At 45.9% G+C, this 21,601-nt stretch overlaps 1 protein-coding gene across 9 annotated transcripts in view; it reads right to left on the bottom strand.

The window, feature by feature from the left end:
• Positions 1-7,268: 7,268 nt before the first annotated feature.
• The window catches only part of LOC147025261 (uncharacterized), a 58,275-nt gene continuing 43,942 nt past the window's right edge, over positions 7,269-21,601 (bottom strand). For 4 of the 9 annotated variants that reach the window (XM_085886064.1, XM_085886066.1, XM_085886063.1 and 1 more), the window contains exons 8-12: positions 20,626-20,682; positions 19,221-19,435; positions 9,734-9,949; positions 8,504-9,301; positions 7,269-7,999 (exon numbers count right to left, since the gene is read on the bottom strand). In XM_085886064.1, coding sequence (XP_085742190.1) covers positions 7,610-7,999; positions 8,504-9,301; positions 9,734-9,949; positions 19,221-19,435; positions 20,626-20,682 — 1,676 coding nt within the window. In that variant the 3' untranslated portion in view covers positions 7,269-7,609. Of the gene's footprint in view, positions 8,000-8,503; positions 9,322-9,733; positions 9,950-19,220; positions 19,436-20,625; positions 20,683-21,601 lie in introns of those variants that run through there. The other 5 variants (XM_085886069.1, XM_085886067.1, XM_085886068.1 and 2 more) reach the window with 5 other exon arrangements.

The raw sequence follows: 21,601 nt of genomic DNA, 5'->3' as shown, positions 1-21,601 counted from the left end.
TCTTGAGCAGTAATGTTTCAGGTATACCATGTTCAGCTGCTCTGTTGTCGATTGTCTTGGATGGCACAGGTCTCCATGGCCTCTTCCAGGCCATTAAGAAGCACCTTTATCACCTTTAGCAGAACGCTGTGTGGACCAGAAGTTGTCAAGGTATACTGCAGGTGGTGGCAGTGAGCCTCTCATGAGGATAGTGCCACTGGCTCTCTGCACATTGTGTAGGATGGTTACATGCAACTCTTTGCAAGTCATGCAGGGTTTCTTAAGTGTGCAGTGATGAGACATGTGGCTGATCACACTTCCAGCAATGATCATGTTCCCTTTCCCACTTGATAGTCTGGTCTGTGGAAAGCTTCCTGAATTCTGTGTATGAACTGAGATAATGGTCATTTCTGTTACAGTGAGGACAATACGGCTTGGGCCGTTCCTTTGATGTAGTTGTTGAAGGAGCATTAACAGAAGGCCGTGGCATTCTGCTGGCCATCTCTGACTGAGATGTAGAACGGATCCAGATGAGTCTTTTTTTCTTGAAAGACAGAGTTCCTTCCTCCTAAGTTTCAGTCTCTCTGCCTTGTGGAGTACATTGGCTTTGTTTGATATATGTTTATCATGGGACTTTGTCTGCAGCCAGATGTCGCAGTGAGTCTGATCGGAATCCGCCTTTATAATTTCCTGGTTGATGCAGTGCTCAACAAATCCATCGTGATGACCGAAACAAATTTGCTGATCACCCGATGATTCACATTGTAGTTCAAATCCTTTTTCACCCTTGAGGGATTACAGCATACCTACTAGGGAGTGCACTGAGAGGGCAAGTCCTCACAGGCGTCCATATCTTCATCCTTCATCTGTGCCATGCTCATTATAGTGTCCATCTCATGATGTACAAATTGCTTTGGCTCTCCATACTTGTCCCTCAGGGCCCGTAAGGCTGCTGTGCATGGTTTCAGATTATTTATGTAGGCCTTATGAAGCTTGTACATGCCAGGTAGTTAAAGGTGGCTCAAGAGTACTTGGTATTTGTACTCCTCTGACAAGCAAGTGTGATTACCCATGAGGTTATCTATCCCTCAATGGGGACCATACTCTGTGCAGAGCGTTGGTGCTGCCTAAGCAGTCTCCTTGGCTATTGGGCATGATCCTAGACGGGTTGCCACTCCACCACAGGATATCAGAAAGCTGGCACTCATTTTGCCAACCTCAGAAGGATGACAGGCAGAGTCAACCCCACCTGGTATTAATTCAACAGAAAAGGGGGATTTGAACTCAGGATTATAAGATCCCGAGGCCACCACCCTAACCATTAAGCCAACACCAGGCATAGGTTAGCCAATGCCAGCTTAAAAAGGGTGAATTAACTTTATTTTCCTCTCTAAAGTAAGGTATTGTTGGTTTTGGCATCCCAGAAGATGAAGCTAGCAGCAGGTTCATAAGGTGTGGTGATGGAGGCATCCAAAAAGATGATGATGGTAGGTATGGGACCCGATGATGTGGTGAGGCATTGAGATGAAGGTTGGAGGATGGAAAAGGAATGGTGGTACCGGGTGGATATGCCTGGGCATGGGCACTTGTGGAGGGCTCTGTATATTGCCCCTATTTGGGACAATGTTTAATGAGGCTCCATTGAGATATGTATTCATGTACATTTGCTCGACATTCCCACTGGAAGGTGTATCGGCTTTGAGGATTAATCGAGGCATGGGTTGGGGTTACTGAGGGGTTGAAGGACTGCAGCAGTATCAATCACAAGGTCTGGCCATGGTAGTGATGGCTGCCTTGACAACAGGTCATTTGGTTGAACTGGTAGAGTGAATTATGGTGCACCAGCACTCAGGATCACCTGACAGTTGGTGATGGCTGGCCGTTTGGTTGTTGAGGGATTGATAGAAGAGAAGGGTTCTTCACCTGTATCTAAGAATGAAGTTACCAGTCATGCTTCCTCTCGCTACTGTTCAGCCTGTCTCAATATCTGTCTTGCCAAATGTGTGGTCAGGGCCTTGCATTCTCTCAGAGACTGGCATTCTATCTCTTGAGCCTGGAGCGATTGATTCTGCAGTTGTCACACACGTTCATCTGCTATTTCATCCTTCTCGACTTGACGTCTTGGCTCCTTTAACTCAGCTTGCTTTTGTTTCTTAGGGTTGCAGATTGAATGCCACAGAGCTGGGAGGTATTGTTGTGGTACCGGGGTTCGGTAGCGAGGACGACCGCTAGACGGAGAAGTTGGGCCGTCTCCCACTGAACACCGGAATTGAAGGTCGTCACCCCGGATAACTCCAGAGTCGATGGGTCACTTAAAGGACCATGGTCGCCAATATTTCGACGGCGTGAGGTAGGGTCCACTTGTCTATTCCAATTTACCTAAGTACTCACGCCATATAACTACCGGGGAAGCCACACCCTCAGCAGGCTTTGTCCGAACTGAGTCGCTGTTACCGACTCGGATCCAGCGTAACCGAGCGGGAATTACCAAAGCCGCGCCGGTCCAAATAACAATTTATGGTACAATCAGCCTCCCTAATTCTCAAGCCCGAACCATACTGGACCAATGGAAGAAATGACAGGCAACGGACTGGAACATTTAACACGGGGTTTATTTATAATAGGGAGGGAGACACAGAGCAGGGTTATCATGACTATAATATGCAATGTACAAAAAAAACAAGGCACTTAAACGATTTTACTTAAAGACTGGCCACAGACAGACACACACACCCAAAAAGAAATGGACCCCACCGGGTCTTTATTCAGCCCCTCAGCCCAGGAGGGAAAGGCGAGCTGGGGACCATAGTCCTGTCGGTACCTGGCCGCCTCGTGCGGTTAGGCCCGTGACTGCACGTGTGGGACCCGTGGTCCATGGGAGCTTGGATGGCGAGCAACCGAGACTCCAGACTCGGCAATGATACGGCGCCCAACGTGGGGTGAAACAGGAGCAATGGCGACAAGCCCAGACACCAACCAACCGGCAGCAACGACGATCACCTGCACGAACCCTTCTCACTCAACCGACCGCCTGACCAAACCAAGACCAAGCCACACAGACCGACTGCTCGCCACCCTTCTTATTCCTGGGCATTCTGGCTTCCCATTGGCTGGGGCATGCGTGCGATGCTCGCCCTTCGCTCATTGGGCAGAGGAAACACTGCATGCCCTTTTTTGGAGCGGGGCTCCGATCTGAGGTGATGGAAGCCCCGCCAACGTCTGTGCTCGGCACGCATGCGCGAAGAAGGCCGATGGTGACAGGAGCGAAGGAGGTTGTTGTTGTTAATTCTAACTAAAAAATAACTCGCAGCGCACATACACTTAATCACCCATTAAACATAGGAACGGGACCCTAACTATAAACACATCCTTATCGAAATAACTGAACTGCGGGGACTCTGGCTGTTGTGTGCAAATGGCTGCCAGATTCGTAACAGTATTAAATGTATAGCTGTGGCCAAAACAATGACCGTGCTGTGAGCTGCGTGTATTACATCGTGATGCAGTCTTTCTCCACTGACTTCCTGACGGGCATGGTCTGGAGGAGAGGATGCGATCCACTCTCTTGGTCAAGGGCAGTGCCACTTATGTTCAAAGTTATTGTTGCAGTTTCGGAAAGACCCCGGTGAGTTACATTCAAGACATAAAAAACACTGAAGTTTAGATATTTCTATAGTAATTCTGTTTAGTTAGGTTACAAATCCCCTCATATCAGTGGACAGGGAAATGCGTTGCAAGTGTATTTAGACGTTCCTCATAGACGGGCGGATATGGTTATCACGATGAACTTAGACGTTCCCCATTGTTCTCTTCCTCATTCCCAAACACCCATCCTCAAACCCTCACCGTACTTGAACCTCCATTCTCATGCTTGAATTCCAAACCACATTCTCAAACCACTTCACTTCACCAGTGCTTCAACCAAATAATCGCTATTGCAGCGCTACGATTGTCGTAACCCTCACTGTTCCAGCATCCCAGTCATCCCGACATCCTGACATCAGAAAGGCTGGTGCCCAGCCCCCCCGGGGATGAATCCCATCAGCTGGGTCGTGGACGTGATTGCAAACAGTCTAGGGAGAACAAAAACCTCTGATTTAGTAGTTTGCAGAATTCAAGTTAAGTTTGAGCACAGGGCAGTTCAAGAGAAGAGAGCAGTTCAAGTATGCTGCAGAGCAGGACTGTGTTGAGGGCTGAGTTCCTCATGTAGATCCTGAGGGAGTTTGTGTCCTGAGGGAAGGAGACCTGGCTGGGTTGATCGGGCTTCTGGAGTGCTAGGCAGAATGAGAAGGCACAAATGGAAAGCACTGTCGATGAAGGCAAAGGTGCCAAATGAGGCGCTCCAAGTGGAACGCAAAGGCACCAGGCGAGACGCTCCAAAAGCGCCAAGTGGAACGGGCACTGACCAAGTCATGGTAGAAGTGACTCTCTCACAACAGGCCTTTAAACACACACCTCGCCTTCCATGATACCCCATTTCTCACTCACCTGCATCTACACCTCAGTGGGACCCACGTGGGCCAGCCAGCTCAGGTACGGGTGAGAAAGGAGTCACCCATATGCCCTGACTTCTTCTTCCTCTTTCTGTTCCCTTTCTTATCTAATTTTCAAGACGTATGAGGTGCCTATGTCTTGTTGTTGATGAGGGTTGACTGTATAAGGGGCTTTTGAAGTGGTAAGGACGAAGGCAATCTTCTGTAAATACGTGTCTTTCAACAGTTATTTCCAAACCTGCCTGCTTGTCTCTTATCTCCATTAGTTAGACATAGTGTGTCATTAGGAAAAGGGAGGTTGTACCCCATTGATTAGCGAAGGTCAAGACTAGCCGATGTGCCACTTATGGTTCCACTCGGCCGTACCTAATTGATAAATAAGGTTGGGGTGTCGAGAATACAGTTCCCATCCGGTGGGGATAATTCACCGGGGAGGTAACACGGGATTTGGATGTGGGGACTTTACCAGAATTAAGTCTCAAACGGCGTCAGTGGTTGCTTAGAAACCCATCTTGCCATGGAGCTATCAACGGCTTGTCAACTTCAGTGTCAAAGGTCAGGAAGCAGGTCCGAGAGACCGCTTGTGAACCGGCCGATAAGCCTGTAACAGTATGTAACCAAGAGCAAAATGTGTGTGGGGAACCTCGATCCAGTTGGGCTGAAGGAGGTGCATTGCCAGCTCCGATTGCCAGTAATTCATTGCCAACGCCAATGGCCATATCCAGTAATTTGATGGATACTACCGAGCCAGCAGGTATGACGACAAATGGGATAGTAATATTAATGATTAAAGGACGACCAAGAATAATATCACTGGTGGCGTTTGCTGTTTTGGCACAGGCAGCAGCCAGGACGTTGGTGATGTTCTTGTCCACGATTTCCTCAGGTCTAGATGTTCGGTAATCCTGCTCGAACAACAGAGCCCAGTGAGGGCAGTAGCGGACGAATAACGAGTTCTTGGAATGGAACGGAAGGAGGATTACGGAGGATGGACAGCACGAGGGGGTTTGAGCCGTGAACCCCACTACAAAGACAGGAAATGTGGTTTCTTAAAATATTTATAAGGACAATAATGGAGATGAAATGTAATGATTATAATAAAACAACTTCAATGATCGAGGTCTCGCGCACACACAGACGCAAACACAGACAAAGGGTGACGAACGAAAATCAAATTCCCCTTTTTAAATACACTCGTACTCAGCCTGGCCTATGGCTGGCCCTAGTCGAGCTTCATCCGGCACGTGCACTTGCAAACAAAATGGTGCCGTCTCTTGTCAAGCCTGGGAGGAAGGCGCCTCCACCATCCACATGCACACGCAGGTAGAATCTCGCTTCGCTTGGAGCAACTTTCCACACAACATGCGCAAATCTGGCCAGCACCTCCGCTCAATCTCCTCTACATGATCACTCCAGATGTGCAATCTATCCTGCTCAATCTGCTGTCTCCGAAGCCCCCTCACCAAGCACACTGCGCCTTCGATCCTCCTCTTTCTTATCACCCTCTGTCTCCTCCGCCCCCAGCACATGGCCTCCTCGCCTCCAAATCCAGGAAGGCGGGGCTTCTCCTGTTGTTGTTTCAGGGACTCGGTCTCTCGCTTCGGCCTGGCTTAGAATATAAAAACATAGGGAAAAATCACAGAGGGTCATCACGTACAGGAGAACTTATTTTTATTCCCGAACTTAATTAATACCACACCACCCCTTGTGTGGTGACATGCAACACCTAAGCTGACAGATTCCTTGACTTATTTACATTGAGGTGCTTCTACCCGTCAAACCATGTTACACTATACAATCCTATCTGTCCTATTAAATCAGTTCATCTACCCCCATAATCATAACAATATGTACACCCCATCACTACTGGATCATAATTGTGAAGTTTCATGTCAATTTATTAAGCGGTTCCAGAGAAAACATTATTTAATATTTTCTTCAATCCAATATGACTGCCAAACCATGTGACCTATCAATTATCACTTAGCAAACTTGTACACCCAATGCTTGGGGAACATTTGGTGCAGTTTCCCCTTGATCTGTCCAGCCGTTCTGGAGATTTTTATTGGTTTTAGGGTAAATCCAATATGGCTGCCAAACCATGTGACCTACATCATATGTGTGCAACTGTTGTTCCTCATGGATAGGCAGTCATATGTGTAAAGTTTCGCCTCAATCTGTTCAGAGAAGAAGGTTTTTGAAGGTTTTTAAATTAAAAAAAACAATATGGCTGCCAAATCACGTGACCGATGACATCATTTTTTTTCTGTGGACCATTTTATCCCTGCTGACCCTCAAGCATTTTCATACTGATCACATATGAAAATGTAGCATTCAACATATGCAATTATTAAGTCATAATGAAGGCACCTATGACGTCAAATTTTTTTTTTTAATAAAATCACACTCATTCCCCCATAAGGAGTACTTGCTATGTGCCAAGTTTCAACTTTTTCCTTGCTGCGGTTTCGGAGATACAGGAGGTCCAAAGGATTTCCGTTTTTCCAACATGGCTGCCAGACCACATGACCTCTGATGTCATAATTATCATTAAAACATTCTACACGAGTAGTTGCACCTACGGTGAAAATTTCGTCTCAATGTGACAAACGGTTGCGGAGAAAAACACGAAAGTTCTGTGCGGCCAAACAAACAAACAGACCCAAACTCCATACGCTCTCCTTCGGCGAGGGTAACAATAAGGACTTTCCAACAATCAGTGTAAGCAACACTTTCAAAAGCATTCAAGAACCCTCCCCACTCCCTTACCCACTGAAAGATTATAAAAGACAGACATTTTAAATATATAGTTTTATTGGCAATATGATTGGCAATTACAATGGGGAGAATATCAGTTAGATGCAGCATTAAGGTGTTTTAACAAGGTCTTGTTTTCATGAAATGGAGGTGAGAGAATTTGCTCGATATAACAATCACGTGAGTGCTGAAACATGAGAATACTAACAATAACAGTTCAGAGAACACAAAAACATGGGCTCTCAGAGCATATGGAAATGTGTGTCTACCTTCCCAAAATGTTAATTTTTAGATCAAAGATAGAATTATCGGAGATTGCATATCATCCTGAACATTTAAAGAAATTAATTGTTCAGCCATAAATTAGTGTGTTCACCAACTCACATTTGGGTAACCGGGCAGTAATGGGAATAGGAGACAAAAGAAGCAGGAGATGGCTGGACTGGTGGCTGACTGAATCTCACTCCTTTCCGAACATTTTCTCGCACTTCTTTGTCCAAAATTCCTGGAACTTCTCTTCCCCGCTCCCCAAACTCCTCAGTTGTCCATTCCCCAATCGTGTCTTTCCCCTCCTCTGATGCTCTCTTTATCGAAACATCTTGTCCCTCTATTTGTATCTCTCTTCTCAGCCCAGATTCATCAGCTATCCTCATTGCCTGATTTCCCATTCCTTCGTGCTGCCCAAGCAGCCAGTGCAAACGCTGTGAAGCTTGGATATGCTGAAGGCGAAGATTTTCAACGCGTGCTTCCAAGCTTGTCATGAAGCTTCCCTGCCAAAAGCACATCACATTTCGACGTGTGAGATAATTAACATCATCATCATGTCACATTACCAAAATTAATCTCACAGCCACAGTACATCGTAATTCAGTGTTACTTTTCTGTGGGGGAGGAAGGTAGTACAGGGCTCAAGACAATTAATTACTCATCATTCTCATATTTCCATGTTGCGTAGTAAATGAATAATTAATGGGGTAAGATTTCATGCAGTCATAATTTCTAATTGTGTATGTGGGGGGAGTGAGGGGGGACTGGAGAGGGGGGCGATTTCGTGTACTTTTGTGCTGCTGAAAAGTTACTCAAACAATTATTTATTCCCTTGCTTATTGTGTATTTACCATCCACCACCTCACTCCTTCATGAACCTCAATCTTATATGTACTATTAAAATAATGTACCATGACATCAATAATTTCCTTGCAGTCTGAACCATGTGGTGGTGAAGATTTAGGAGAAGTAGAGGGAAAATAGTGTCAATGTTTGTCTTGAAGTACCATGCTGGAAGATTCTGGAGATTGACATTGAGAAGATCCAAGAGATGGTGATGATAAGATGTTCAGCCCTTGTGAAGACATGCTGGACGAAGAAGGGGGAGCATAAAAATGAGAAGTGAGTGGGAGGTTCTGGGTGGTGTGAGTGAGTGGAATGACGTAAGAGTCTGTGGTGGTGTGAGACGCCGGGGTGGCATGAGAAGCGGGGACGACGTGAGGCGCAGGGGCAGCTTGAGAGACCGGGGCGGCTTGAGAGACCGGGGCGGCTTGAGAGACCGGGGCGGCTTGAGAGACCGGGGCGGCTTGAGAGACCGGGGCGGCTTGAGAGACCGGGGCGGCTTGAGAGACCGGGGCGGCGTGAGAGACCGGGGAGGCGTGAGAGACCGGGAAGGCGTGAGAGACCGGGGAGGCGTGAGAGACCGGGGCGGCGTGAGAGACCGGGGCGGCGTGAGAGATGGGAGCGGCGTGCATCTGCAAAATTGCCTGGGTTGGCGAGTGTGTCCAAGCAGGTTGGACAAGTGGAGCACTCATTATAAGCTGGGTGAGTGGAACTGTCTTGGCATGAGAGACAGGCTTAATAAATTGGACAGACTGGGTGGTAGGACCAGGCTGATTCGGGTGTATGATTTGAATGTTTTGGACAGGGTGAGCATCTTGAACAGTGTCGGTGAGTGGTGCATTAAGAGAGGTGCAAGCGGTTGGAATGCAAGAGATAGTCTTGGCAGATTGGTTGAATAGTTCAGGATGACCAACTGATGTCATAAACTGCTCCATCATGTTGAGAGAGTCCTGGAGCTTGACCTGCAGAGACCATACATTTTCTGCCAATGACACAATCATATTTAGTTCCTGAACAATGTCAAAGTTAATTAAAAATTTACAGCACCAGAATATACCCCCACAATTATTCCAGTCCCCAATAGCCCACCATTTTGAGGATAAATAATAATTGATTGGGGTGTTCCCACCAGGAATTTACTGATGCTTTATTGTATTTATAAATGATAAAGTTAGCAAACAAAAAAATTATGAAAACCTTTCAAAAAAAACGTTGCAACAAATTAAAAAAGTACCCCACACAAGCAGTTAAAGGTCAAACAGCTTGACAAGTATGTAATGCACTATTTCCTATGAAAAGTCATGTCTTGAGTGTTATGTGATAAGTTTTTGTGCGTTATGATAGTTATGGATAACGCCCCTGAAATGTGATTCCAGCTGAATAGGTGACTATACCTGTAAAGATACATTTTCTTCATGCAGAGAAAGCACTTCAACTGCAAGGGTATCCATAAATGTACGCTGTTCCCTGAGCTCCTTCCAAAGTGCATTCTCTTCTTGATTGTCCCCCACTTTTGTCTGCACTGCTTCGTATTGACCTTCATCCTCTGCTACTTTGTTTTCACCTCCGTTTTCTCTATTGGTTTCTTTCTTCCATGTTCCACATACACACTGCGCCACATACCAATAAACAATAACAGTGATGTAAACATTTTGCTTCAGGCATCAAAATGTGAAATCGTTTTTGAGCAATTTACATGCGATTCCTCCTCCAAAGAAAAGTAGATGTCTAAATGGTGATATAGGCCCAGCACTGTATAATATAGCATTTGCCATGGTAATACTATCATCACCCAAAGTCGGAATAACTCACAACAAATCACAATGAAGTCAGGTCAAAGCCATAGATCTTGTAAATTCCAACTGAAAGCAACCACCTATTTGTTACCTGTGCAAATATGGCAGGAATTTTAACCACCCCTCCTTCCCTGCACACACAGCTAATCCCACACCCACCCACTCCCATATGATGTATGCAGTTGGATTTTGTATCCACAAATGAATACCAGACCGTCAAAGCATATTCTGCGATTATTAAAGCTTAGGCCAAACAGAAAGTACATTTGCAATAACAAAGCGGAGAGACATTTAATAACCTCCAATGCAAATCTCATAAATGTTAGAACTGTACGAAAAGGCGATAAATATATCGCTTTGTTTGGGGGGGGGAGGGGACGTTTCGATATCACCATAGAGCAGATAGGAATGTGTAGAGTAGATAGCCATCTCAATGTATAAGTAGGGAAATGTCAGCTTAAGCATTGTCTTCTTTGCATGTACACCGTAAAGGGGTGGTGATGGTCGCAATTAGTTAGGGATTATGGTTTAGGAAATTGTGTGTATAACCTCTATGTGAACCACTACCGGGAAGGGGGGGGGGTGCTGGGAGACTTGGCACGGAAAAGGCGGGGGCAGAGCTATGAACGCCTCCCGAGGGGCAGAGCAATTGGATCGCCTGGGTAGGGGTGGAGCGCCGCCGCGAGAGGAGGGGCAAAGTCATAGACGCCTCCCAAAAGTGTGGAGCATTGCCGAGGGAGAGGAGAAGGAGGAGCCAAACCAGCAGTTGAAGGTCTGAGGCGAGGACAACGTGAGGAAAAAGGCAGTTGGTCTGAGAAGTCTGAGAACGTGGCTAGGAGTTTTTGGTGTGTGTGTGAGACCAATAAATAATTTAAAGGAGGTTGTCCTACCTGCCTGCCTCTGCCTCTCTTTGCCCTGTGCTCCATTTTGTCAACCTGCCCATGTGCTTCGTCTCGTCGTCATCCTGGTTATCTTCTGCTCACTTCATCATCCTGCTCCTTTTCCCTCATCACCTGCTCATTGTTGCTACCCCAGAGCTGAGTCCCCCAGTTTTGTCCCCTTCCCGTCTGTGTTTGAGTCCGGAGTGTGGCGCCAAGATGCTTTCGATTTATTTTACCTCATTGTCCATAATTATTTATTTTCCCTTTCGGTTTTCGATTCACAAGAGTAGATTTGCATAACCTGGCATAATGCCCTTCTAGGATTTCCTTCTAGGAAAACCGAAATCGCGATTCGGTTTTCCCTTTCTTCCCTATCTCAACCCACCGTCGTCATCTTCGTCGTCGTCGTCGTCGTCGTCCTCTCCCCCGTAGCGATTACATCATCCCTGTTTTTTTTAGTATTGTGGTTTGGGAAATAAACCCATTGGGTTTAAAAGCTTTAACGTTTCTCGTGTCTCTCCTCGTGACCCGCGCATGATTCAGAGCGTCGTCTGAGGGAGTGAACTGCCAGTTTGGCTCATCCGCCCAGTGTTGGTGTTAACTGAGTTGCACACAACAATTGGTTTATCAGGAGTGGGATTTAGAACCCGAGGACTTCCAAATTAATACTTAATTGGTGTCGGGAGAACGCAGTGGAGCACGTTGAAAATTGAAAAAAAAGTTTTTTTTTGAAATTCCTTGGCACACGTGGGAAGAAAGCTGCTGCACAAAATTGCAGACGTGCAGAATTATGCGGTTGAAGGAAGCAGCGAAGAGGAAGGAAGCGAGCCAGGGTTGGGATTAGTGAAGAGGTTAGGGTAAGAACCTCCCCAGTTCCTGAGCCATCAAACCAGGAAGCAAGTGCAATAGCCATCCAGGCCATGTTAGGAAAATTAGTGAAAGAAATAAAGGGAGATGTGAATGAGATGAAAAGCGATTTGGGGATGAGGTATGAAAAATAATTTAAAAAATTACCCCCTTGTGGGGGTGACGGTCATCTCTATAATGTTTTTTTACTATCATAATCGATGAACCGTTGCCAGATATCTCCTAAAATGACAGACGAGATAGGATTTGAAAATGGTGACTTTTACAACTTTCGTGACCTCGTGACCTTGACCCTGACCTCGAATCTGGGAAAAAATATGTCGTTGGGTATCACTCATCGACCTCTACCCACATACCAAATTCCATCAAGATCGGAAGTAAAAAGTTTTCTTTGTACCGGGAGGTGTTTTTGACCATCTTCCAGGTTATGTGGCGGCCAAACGGGACGGAAATTCAAAAATTTGTCCAGTTAGATACAAGAAATATTTTTTACTATCATAATCAATAAACAGTTGCCGAATATCTTGTAGAATGGCAGACTAAATAGGTTTTGAAAATGGCGATTTTTATAACGAACGTGACCTCGTGACCTTGACCTTGAACCCGGACAAAAGTTATATCGTTGTGCAACACTCATCGACCTCTACCCACAGACTAAGTTTCATTAAGATCGGAAAGAAAAATTGTTGACGGACGGACGGATGGACATTTGGTCCGGCTTTATTAGGTCATCTCGGTAGAGATGACCTAAAAATGAATGACCAAATTGAACGAATGGATAAAATGGGTGAACAAATGAATAAAAATAATGAAATTTTAGTGGCGCTGTAGAAGAAAAATAATTAATTCCATTTTGTGAAGTGTATTATATGCTGCACAAACAATTTTCTGTCATGTAAGGTGATGATCGAGCTCTGTGGACTATCACCAAGCCTTGGTGTTCTGTATTAATCATGCTGAAACAAGTTTCTCATCGTGAGATTGATGCTCTTTGTCCACAAATATACGTCCTCATTTCCTCATTTTTATTTTTACATGCTTTTAAAGGTATAAAACATCTCGTAATGCATTGTAATTCACTAAAGTCGTTTTGTCACCATAAAAGGAGTTGGTCACCAAAAGGGAACATGGGTAAAAGAATCCTTCCTTCTTCTTTCAGCTGCTCCCGTTAGGGGTCGCCACAGCGGATCATCCGTATGATCCGCATAGTGATTTGGCACGTTTTATGCCGGATGCCCTTCCTGATGCAACCCTGGTCGCCTCTTACGACGCAGGGATATGGTACACCTATTTTAACCGTGGTATACACCGGCCCAGTACACTGGTACTCATTTCGCCGACCTCGGAAGGATGACAGGCTGAGTCAACCCCCTGGTGTATTAATTCAGTGGTCCAACGGGGCTTGAACTCAGGATCTTTTGGATCCCAAGCCGCTGCCCTAACCACTGCGCCAACACCAGGCTGAACATGGGTAAAAGAATATAACTCATAATTGAGGAAAATAAAGGGTTTTTGCAAAAAATGTTTATCATATCCTTGAAAGGAGAAAGCACAACCCACACTGAGCTTACTGCCCCAAGGTGTGTGTGTGTCTTTGATCTATGTGTTAAACTGCTTGCTTGCAATCAAACCACGAATGTGGGAGATGAATTCCCATGCTCGCACACAAACCACAGCAAAGTACAAAATCTGGTGTTCTGCTCACTAAGAGACTGAGGAACATTGAGTGATGTGTTTTGCTAAGATTTCACAAAGCCTTGGGCTATGCTTTGTCAGAATGGGATGACTACCACTCCCTGTTTTCTTATCTCCTGCTGTTTCCTCGGGCAGAAAAATGCCCATAATTACATTTTATATCAACAGGTGTTCTGTCTTATAAAGGTAGAGATTTTGTACTTTGCTGTTTAAATCTTTCTCCGTGCACGTAACAATATATATTTCAACTCGAAAGTATTGGTAATTGCTTGACCGGGTCGAGTTTTCTCCACAACAGCGCAGTTAGGGGTACAGGAGGGGACATGTTTGTTAAATAATAATGGCCTGGAAGAACATTGAGCCGGGGTGGACGTTGCTTTGCTCCAGTGGAAAGAGACCATACAAGAGACGAAGAAAGATGGTTTAGAGGGACAGATGATAGGCTCCGTGCTGTGTGAAACGACCTACATGGATTGTGATGTGGCACTTGCGGATATGCGGTTGGACTTGGCGGGAGTTCTTCTGGCATGCCAGGGACCGACAAGGTGTGATGCGGCGCCGCTCAGAGGCACGTACAGGCAGTCAAACCTGAGGCGGTGAGCCAGGTGTCCGAGCCTGCAACGTGTGGGCCAACGGGCGAGTCTGTTCGTGGTGGGAGCGAAGCCGACAGCTGATGTGCAGGTCTGAGCTCACTCTGGAGAGCGAGGCTGTGTCAGTCATCGGGTGTGAGCTGGTGTTGGTGGAGGTCATGTCAGTTCCTGGGGTGGACCCTGTCGGGGTCGATTAGGTGCCCAGGGTTGTTGCTCCACGGCGCACGAGGTGTGTTTTGGCTGCCACAGGGCAGCGGGTAAGAACAAAATGCAAAGGAAGATAATTTAAGAGACAGGCCAATGTGGGCTAGTGTCAGTTGGAGCCCCGATTGGGAATCATGAGCAGCTGGTAACGCATGACAATGGAGGAAAGTTGAAAGAGCGGGAAGCTCAATGCTACCAGCGGCTGCTGGAGGGCGCAGAAAGGCCCGATAACAGAGTAATTATATGCAGCCGCATTTGGAAACACGAGGCCAGGAATTTAAAATCAAAATTTAATTGGGAAATTACTTTAAAGCAGAATTGGTGAGAGTTGGTCCCCAGGCTGCAAGATTCGGAGCAGGTGGGGTTAAGGGGGTTCGCCTCGTGGGAGACTGCCGCTCTGGGAAATTGGGTTGAACCAGGCAGCTCCTTAGCTGTACTGGTAGAATTTGTACATGGGGTCTAACCACGGGTGCTGTGGCACAACCCGGGCCCCACGAAGTCTGGTGGAGTGTGGCATCTCTTATTCATCAGGGCACTGTCCGAGCGAATGCCTCGGGCCAGTGGAGGTGCCAGACACTGGAGGGGGTTGAGATCTCTGGGGGTCTGAGGTGGTTTCCCTTGGGCAGCGGTCATGGTGCACCTTAAGAAACACTAGGGAGAGGTATTGCGAGCCATGCTTTTGTGGTGACACCAATGAGAGTTAGCAAGGGCCTGATGGGGTGATCGCCCAGACATGTGGCCTGATAGCCTCTCCCTGAGGCTCTGAGACAGCCAACATGTGGAAACCTGCCATGCTGTGCTGGTCTTTGGATGCGGGTCGATCCACATGGACCGGGTATGAGTACAGCCCACCGGACAACCACTGGAGCATCTGTGGAATGTTATGAAGTGTTTGGGAAGGCCCTGAGAGGCCTGTATAACCTTCCTCAGATGGTCCACCATGATTTATGGGTTCTCGGTTTGGGAAGAGAGCCGTGGGTGCAATTTGGAATGGGTTACATGGGAAGAATGGCTACAGCAGGCACTGCTGGTATTGAACGTGCTCCCCAGTGGTGATTGGATTTGGTTTATTAAATTTACCCTTTCCTCATTGTCAGGACTCATCTTGCTTTGCTATTGGGGGTGTGCAGGAGAGTTTGGGAATTCGTATGGGTGCCGGGCAAGAGTGGCCATGAGAGCCAAGCATGTGGATCGGGTGGAAAGGGTTAAAATGTGATGTGCATTGTAAATTAAATAATTGTGTTTTGTTTGAGTGTGTGATGATTAGTGTGTATGCAGGCCATGGCAGGTTAGGTGCACAATAGCGTGTATTACAGGTGGTGAAAAAAATTGTATGGCAGCGGGGGAGGGAGTGACATTTGGGGTTTTATGGGTGGGGAAGGTGTGTGTGTCCACAGGTATGGATGAGGCTCTGGAGGAGCAGTGACTGTGGCCCCTCCTAAGGTAACTCGCCCCTGGCAGCCGGAGGTGAGGGGTCTGTTGGACGAGGGTCTGGTTTGGGCGACTAATGGGTAGTAGACTCTTGGCGACCTGGGGTGAAGCCAGGAGAGCCTGAGGCCAAGAGTGCCTGTTTGTGTGGAGACCCTCCACGGCAGGACGTACAGCAAAGGAGTTGTTTGGCTGCTGGAGGCTAACCAAGAAGTTGAAAGGGGGGGTTAAGATATTACCATAGAGCAGAAAGGAATGTGTAGAGTAGCATGGTCCATGTACGAGCCATCTCGATGTCGAAGCAGGAAAATGTCAGCTTTAGAATTGTCTTATTTGCATGTACACCATAAAGGGGGTTGTGGTGGTCATAATTAGTTATGGATTATGATTAAGGAAATTGTGTGTATAACCTCTATGTCCACTTGTACGGGGGGGGGGCACTGGGAGACTTGGCACGAAAGAGGTGGGGGCGGAGCTATGAACGCGTCCTGAGGGGTGGAGCAATGGATCGCCTGAGAAGGGGTGGAGTGCTGGACCGAGAGGGGGGTGGGGGGGCAGAGTCATAGACTCGTCCCAAAGGGGCGGAGCATTGCCGAGGGAGAGGAGAAGGAGGAGCCAAAGCAGCAGTTGGGGGTCTGAGGCGAGGACAACAGGAGGAAAAAGGCAGTTGGTGAGAGTTGGTCTGCGGAGAAGTCTGAGAACGTGGCTGGGAGTTTTTGGTGTGTGCGAGACTGAGGAGAAAGCCTTTTAAAGAGGTTGTCCTGCTGCCTGCTTCTGCCAGCCTCCGCCTGCCTGTGCCTCTCTTCGTCCTGTGCCCCGTTTCCTCAATGTCTTGCTTCTCATCCCTCATCACCTGCTCGTCCCTGCTGCCGCAGAGCTGAGTCCCCCAGTTTTATCCCTTCCCGTCTGTGACTGAGTCCAGTGTGGCGCCTCGTTGGTTTAGATTTCTTTTACCTCACTGTACATAATTATTTATTTTCCATTCGGTATTTTCTCTTTCTTCCCTATCCCAACCCACCGACCGTCGTCTCCTCCATCGCAATTACATCATCCCTGGTTCTTTTTATTATTGTGGTTCGGGAAATAAATCCATTGGGTTTAAAAGCTTTAAGGATTCTCGTGTCTCTCCTGACGACCCACAAGCACGGTGTCCACCATAATTTGGAATGTTGTCCGAGGGTGTAAACCGCCAGTTCGGCCCATCTGCCCAGCGTCGGTATTAACTGACCCGGACACGACAATATTTAACAAGTAGTTTGTCAAATAAATACGGTACATGCACAAAAACATCACTTAGAGTACAAAGTAACCTATTTATTATGACATGTTTGCTTGGTTGAGAGAGGCATTTATACTTTTCTGAATAAAGATAATTTTCAAGACTATATTTCTTCATATAGTATTGAGGCTTGTGGAGGAGCTAAAACACAGAACAAATCATGAAGTAACAGAATAAAAAGAACTGGAGAGAGGGTGTGGTGGTGGGGGGGAGGGGGGAGAAGTGGGAAGGAACACATCAACAGCAGAGTTGAGGGACAAACTAGAGGAAGACTTGGAGAAATAAGGGATGTGAGGAAGAATGAGGGCAAGGGGAGGACACAGGGGGTGAACAAGATGGTTATAGTCTCAAACGCTAAAAATTAATCACAAAAGTGGAAGAGGTTGGCTTGGGGGAGGGGGGCTGTTATGAGCAGAGAAGATCATGATTGTGGATGGGGGATGACCTGAGATGGTGGTGACCAGTTGCCTTTAAACCCTGGAGGTAAGAATGACATAGAGGAGACTGTGGAATCTGGTTCCACAAGTGGGGGCAAAAAAGGAGGAATGAATGAGTGGAGGTGAGCAATGGGTCTGGATTTTGGGAGTTTTACCAGAAAGGAGTTACTGCAGACAGTAGGCACCCTGCAGAAACTTGTGGGGAGCAGAACATGGAAAGGGCATTGGGTGCAAGACCAATAAGGAGATGGTAGATGACAGAGACCACCGATCTGTCTACAATGTGAAAGTGATGGGCCCAGACTCGGCTTCACAAGTGGAGATTCCAATGATTTTGAAGGCCTAGGTTTCCATGGCATTAACCTGAGCAAGGTGTTAGGCAGGGGCACCATCTGAGAGAAAATAACAGTACTTCATAAAGCCGCAGATGAAGGCGGTGTTAAGGTGTGCCAAGGTAGGACTTTGCACCATGGAGGCTGCCCACTCGGCAACCGGCTCCTTATGATTTTGCCAAGGTCGACAGAGAGGGAAGAGGCTGCTGTCTGCCCATCGAAAGGATGAGGGATATCACGGCAGAGGGTGGAGTCTTCAGTAAAGAGATAAATAAAAGAGGATTTTTCAGAATCAGAGAGATCGTTGATGATGACAAGGAATAAGACCGGGCCCAGAATACTGCCTTGGTGCGCTCAAGCCTTGAGAGGGAGAGATCAGATCAGAGGATCCTGTTTGGAACCAGATGTTGGCTGGTTGTTTGGTCCCCTTAACGTATTTTTGTTCCTTACTGCTCTGTTAATTTTACTTTGTATGTAAAGACCTGAATGAGAGCCACAATGTCCATAGTATTAAAATAAAACTGCACAACAAGTTTCCAACAAACTTTTAAAAAGATTTTCAAAAACAACTTTTTTTGGAAAAGTGATTATGCTTCACAGAGAAAAGTAGAAGCTGTAATATTACCAAAATAACCTGCTTGAGAATGGTTAAAGTGATGTGTGGCAAAGATGTTGCTAATAGCAACTATGAAACCTGAGTACAAGCAACATGAAATAACCGGTCAGACAGGTATAGCCCTGAACAGACTGCAAGAAGTTTACAAGTACAGTCAGACCCTGAGACAAATCCAATGGCATCAGGGTGAGGTGAGAAATTAAATAGCAAGGAAGATGTTGAGGAGGAGGAGGAGGAGGAGGAGGAGGAGGTGGAGGAGGAGATATTTTTTGATTTTTCTTTGCAGAAGCAAGGCTCATGGAAGACCAAGGTAGAACCAACAGTGAGACCAACATCAAGAGAATGAATGAACAGGAAAAGAGGAGAGGGAGGAAATAGCAAGTAAGCTGGTTGGGTTAGGGAAGGTTAATAGGTTAATGGGGGTAAAGAGGAGGTTATTATACGAAACGTCTAAAGGATATTGGGAGAGGAACGAGGAGAAAGGTGGATGAAAAATTCCACAATTTTTAATACGCAATATATAGATAGCCAGCAATCTGAAACTTTATGTGCAATAATGCTGGTGTAGCTGTTTATTCACAACCTTCGTTCATGCAGTAAAGTGAAATTACCTTATTCAACCAGGCCACATAGTGTTGTGTCATCGGTTAATAAATCTGTGAAAACTTTCCTGTCGTCGGTTGTTCCTTTTCACCGATAGTATTTCAACCTTCAACTGCAACAGTGTTACAACAAGGAAAAAAACCAAGAACTAACCTGCTTGGATCTTCGGGCAAGGTGTAAGCAAGCCTGGAGGGTCGAAGCCAAGTAATGATCCACATCATGTCTGGTCGAACCCAAGACAGCATCCTCACCATGTACAGCAGTCAGATTCTGGTTCCTGGTTCTTGGCCCCATATTTCCCTGTACTACAAGTCCGAGTTCAGTGTGTAAAGCATCCAGTAAAGCTGGAATACAAAATGATGAAGAATCTGAGATGATAAAGGAAAACAAGAAGGGAAGGCAAGGATGATTTCGATAAATTGCAAAAACATTGGCATGTGGACACCCCCCCCCCCCCACTCAAAAGCGCTCTTACACTGTTTAAGCGAGAATAAACCTAGCTGAAGCTTTGCTTCAAAGATGACTAGTACAAGGACAATTTATCCAACGAGACATCCCATAGTGTAGTAGATAGTAGAAAAATCGTGCAAATTATGATATAAGCATCAAATTTGGCATTTCTGTTCTGCAGGGCTTTCTGATCAAATCTGCCCGATAGGCCATTTGAAAATCCAAATTTTTCAAAATTTGGATTTTCAAATGGCCAATCAGGCAGATTTGATTAGAATCCCCTGGAGAACAAATGTGCCAAATTTGATGCTTGTATCATCATTTGCATGATTCCTCTCAAAAATTGCTGTTATATGCCCCACTACCAGTGGTATTTGACACACAAGGTTAACATGTCGTTAATCCTGTGTTGAAACATGCACTCTGAAATACAGGATGTCGATACGATTTGAAAGGTGTCAACAGCCTTAAACTAAATATAGACTGCTCCCTTGACCCCACCAATAAATGCAACAATGTATTTGTGCCAGACATAAATACACAATTAATCTTGTCTGAATTATCTGTGTGGACAAGTCCAGACAAAAATTGAACTTAAGATCCTGGCCAAGGCCAAAAGACAAAAAAAAAATTAACCCACACCCTTTTTTTTTTCAACAATCAAAGTGGTATTGTTTATTCACATTATTGCCACTAAATGAATGCACTGCAACTATTCTACTACTACAGTACTACAATGTCTTCTTGTGCAACTGCCCCAATTCTTTCCGTCTTCTTGTGGGGCTGGACATGGAACATTTTTGCCTCAAGACTTTGAAGAACAGGCAGGCCAGGCCTGATATTAGACTGAAGGTGGCAAGAATTGTAATTTTTCCAGGGTACCGGCGATAACTTGCTAACTCTTTGTGAGACACACTGTTTGTGAGATATTTATTGTCCACCAACCACATGTTGGCAGACAGGTCCTCACTCTTAATGTCCTTCTGAGGGAAGGCCCACACGTTGATGCATCACCTTGCATTGGAAACCAAGAGTGACAGTTCATAGCACAGCCAGCTGGGCTGAGAATCAAACCCAGCCGAGACAGTGCAGAGATGAGTGTGCGTACCTCGAGGCTCCTGTTCTTCATTGCATGGCCCGCGAGCCACTGGCGGCCCCTGGTGGCCTAAAGTACGGCCGATAATACACAAATGTGAAAGCACCTCATCATAATCCGCCATAAATGCTACCAAATTGACCTAATGGTTTCAAATGAGTGCTACAACGTGAAGCATAAAAGTAACATGATTATATCAGTAAAGTTGCAGTGCACAAACAATTACTCTTGAAGCCAGTTGACCACAACAACAACAAAAAAAAAAAAGAGTATGTGAAGGTGGGGCCTAATAGCAGCCTTTTCGGAGTCCTGCAGGTGGTAACCGCTCTCACACTGATGTCTTATGGACAAAAGTGGCCCCCCTCTAAAGCAATCATGAAGATCACTGCTCTAGGCTATACTGCCAGACCAACATACCGTAGCATTTCTTACCATTGTTAAAAACTTTAATGTCATTGAAAACTAAGTTTGCATTATTTAATATTATATTATCATTTCCCCATTTGCACTGGTGTGATGGCAGGGGAGTAGGGAAAGATAGATTCAATTTTTGGGAGATTTGGGGGGGAAGGGGGTGTGTTTCTGCTCCAATTCCCCGAGGGCAAAGATAACCAAATGTGGCCACACTTGCACCCCAATAAATAATTATTTTTAAACATGAAAACGGGGTGTCAAGTAAAAGGGATGCACATTGTGAATTCAATGCAGTACATACTCCATTTAAAATTCAAATATTAATTTGGTTTAAAATACCCACAAAGTGAATCTGAACACAGGACAAAGTTCACAGGTCCTCTATCTTGGCCACACGTTTGACTGATGTGAATTTGGGCAAACTCCATTAGAAAATACTGTTACGAATCTGGAAACCATGAGCACTCAACATACAGGTCCCAAAAGTTAGTTATGCCGTTAAGTACGTGTGTAGTCAGAACCCCTTCCTTTTGTTTAGTGGGATAATTAAATACGTGCGTTGCGACTTCTTTTA

Source organism: Eptatretus burgeri, chromosome 6, assembly GCF_056783735.1.
Source record: "Eptatretus burgeri isolate ZD-2024b chromosome 6, Ebu_testis_v1, whole genome shotgun sequence".
Classification (NCBI taxonomy): domain Eukaryota; kingdom Metazoa; phylum Chordata; class Myxini; order Myxiniformes; family Myxinidae; genus Eptatretus; species Eptatretus burgeri.
The sequence above is the reverse complement of the archived record's forward strand: the minus strand, read 5'-3'. Positions and strand labels throughout refer to the sequence as shown.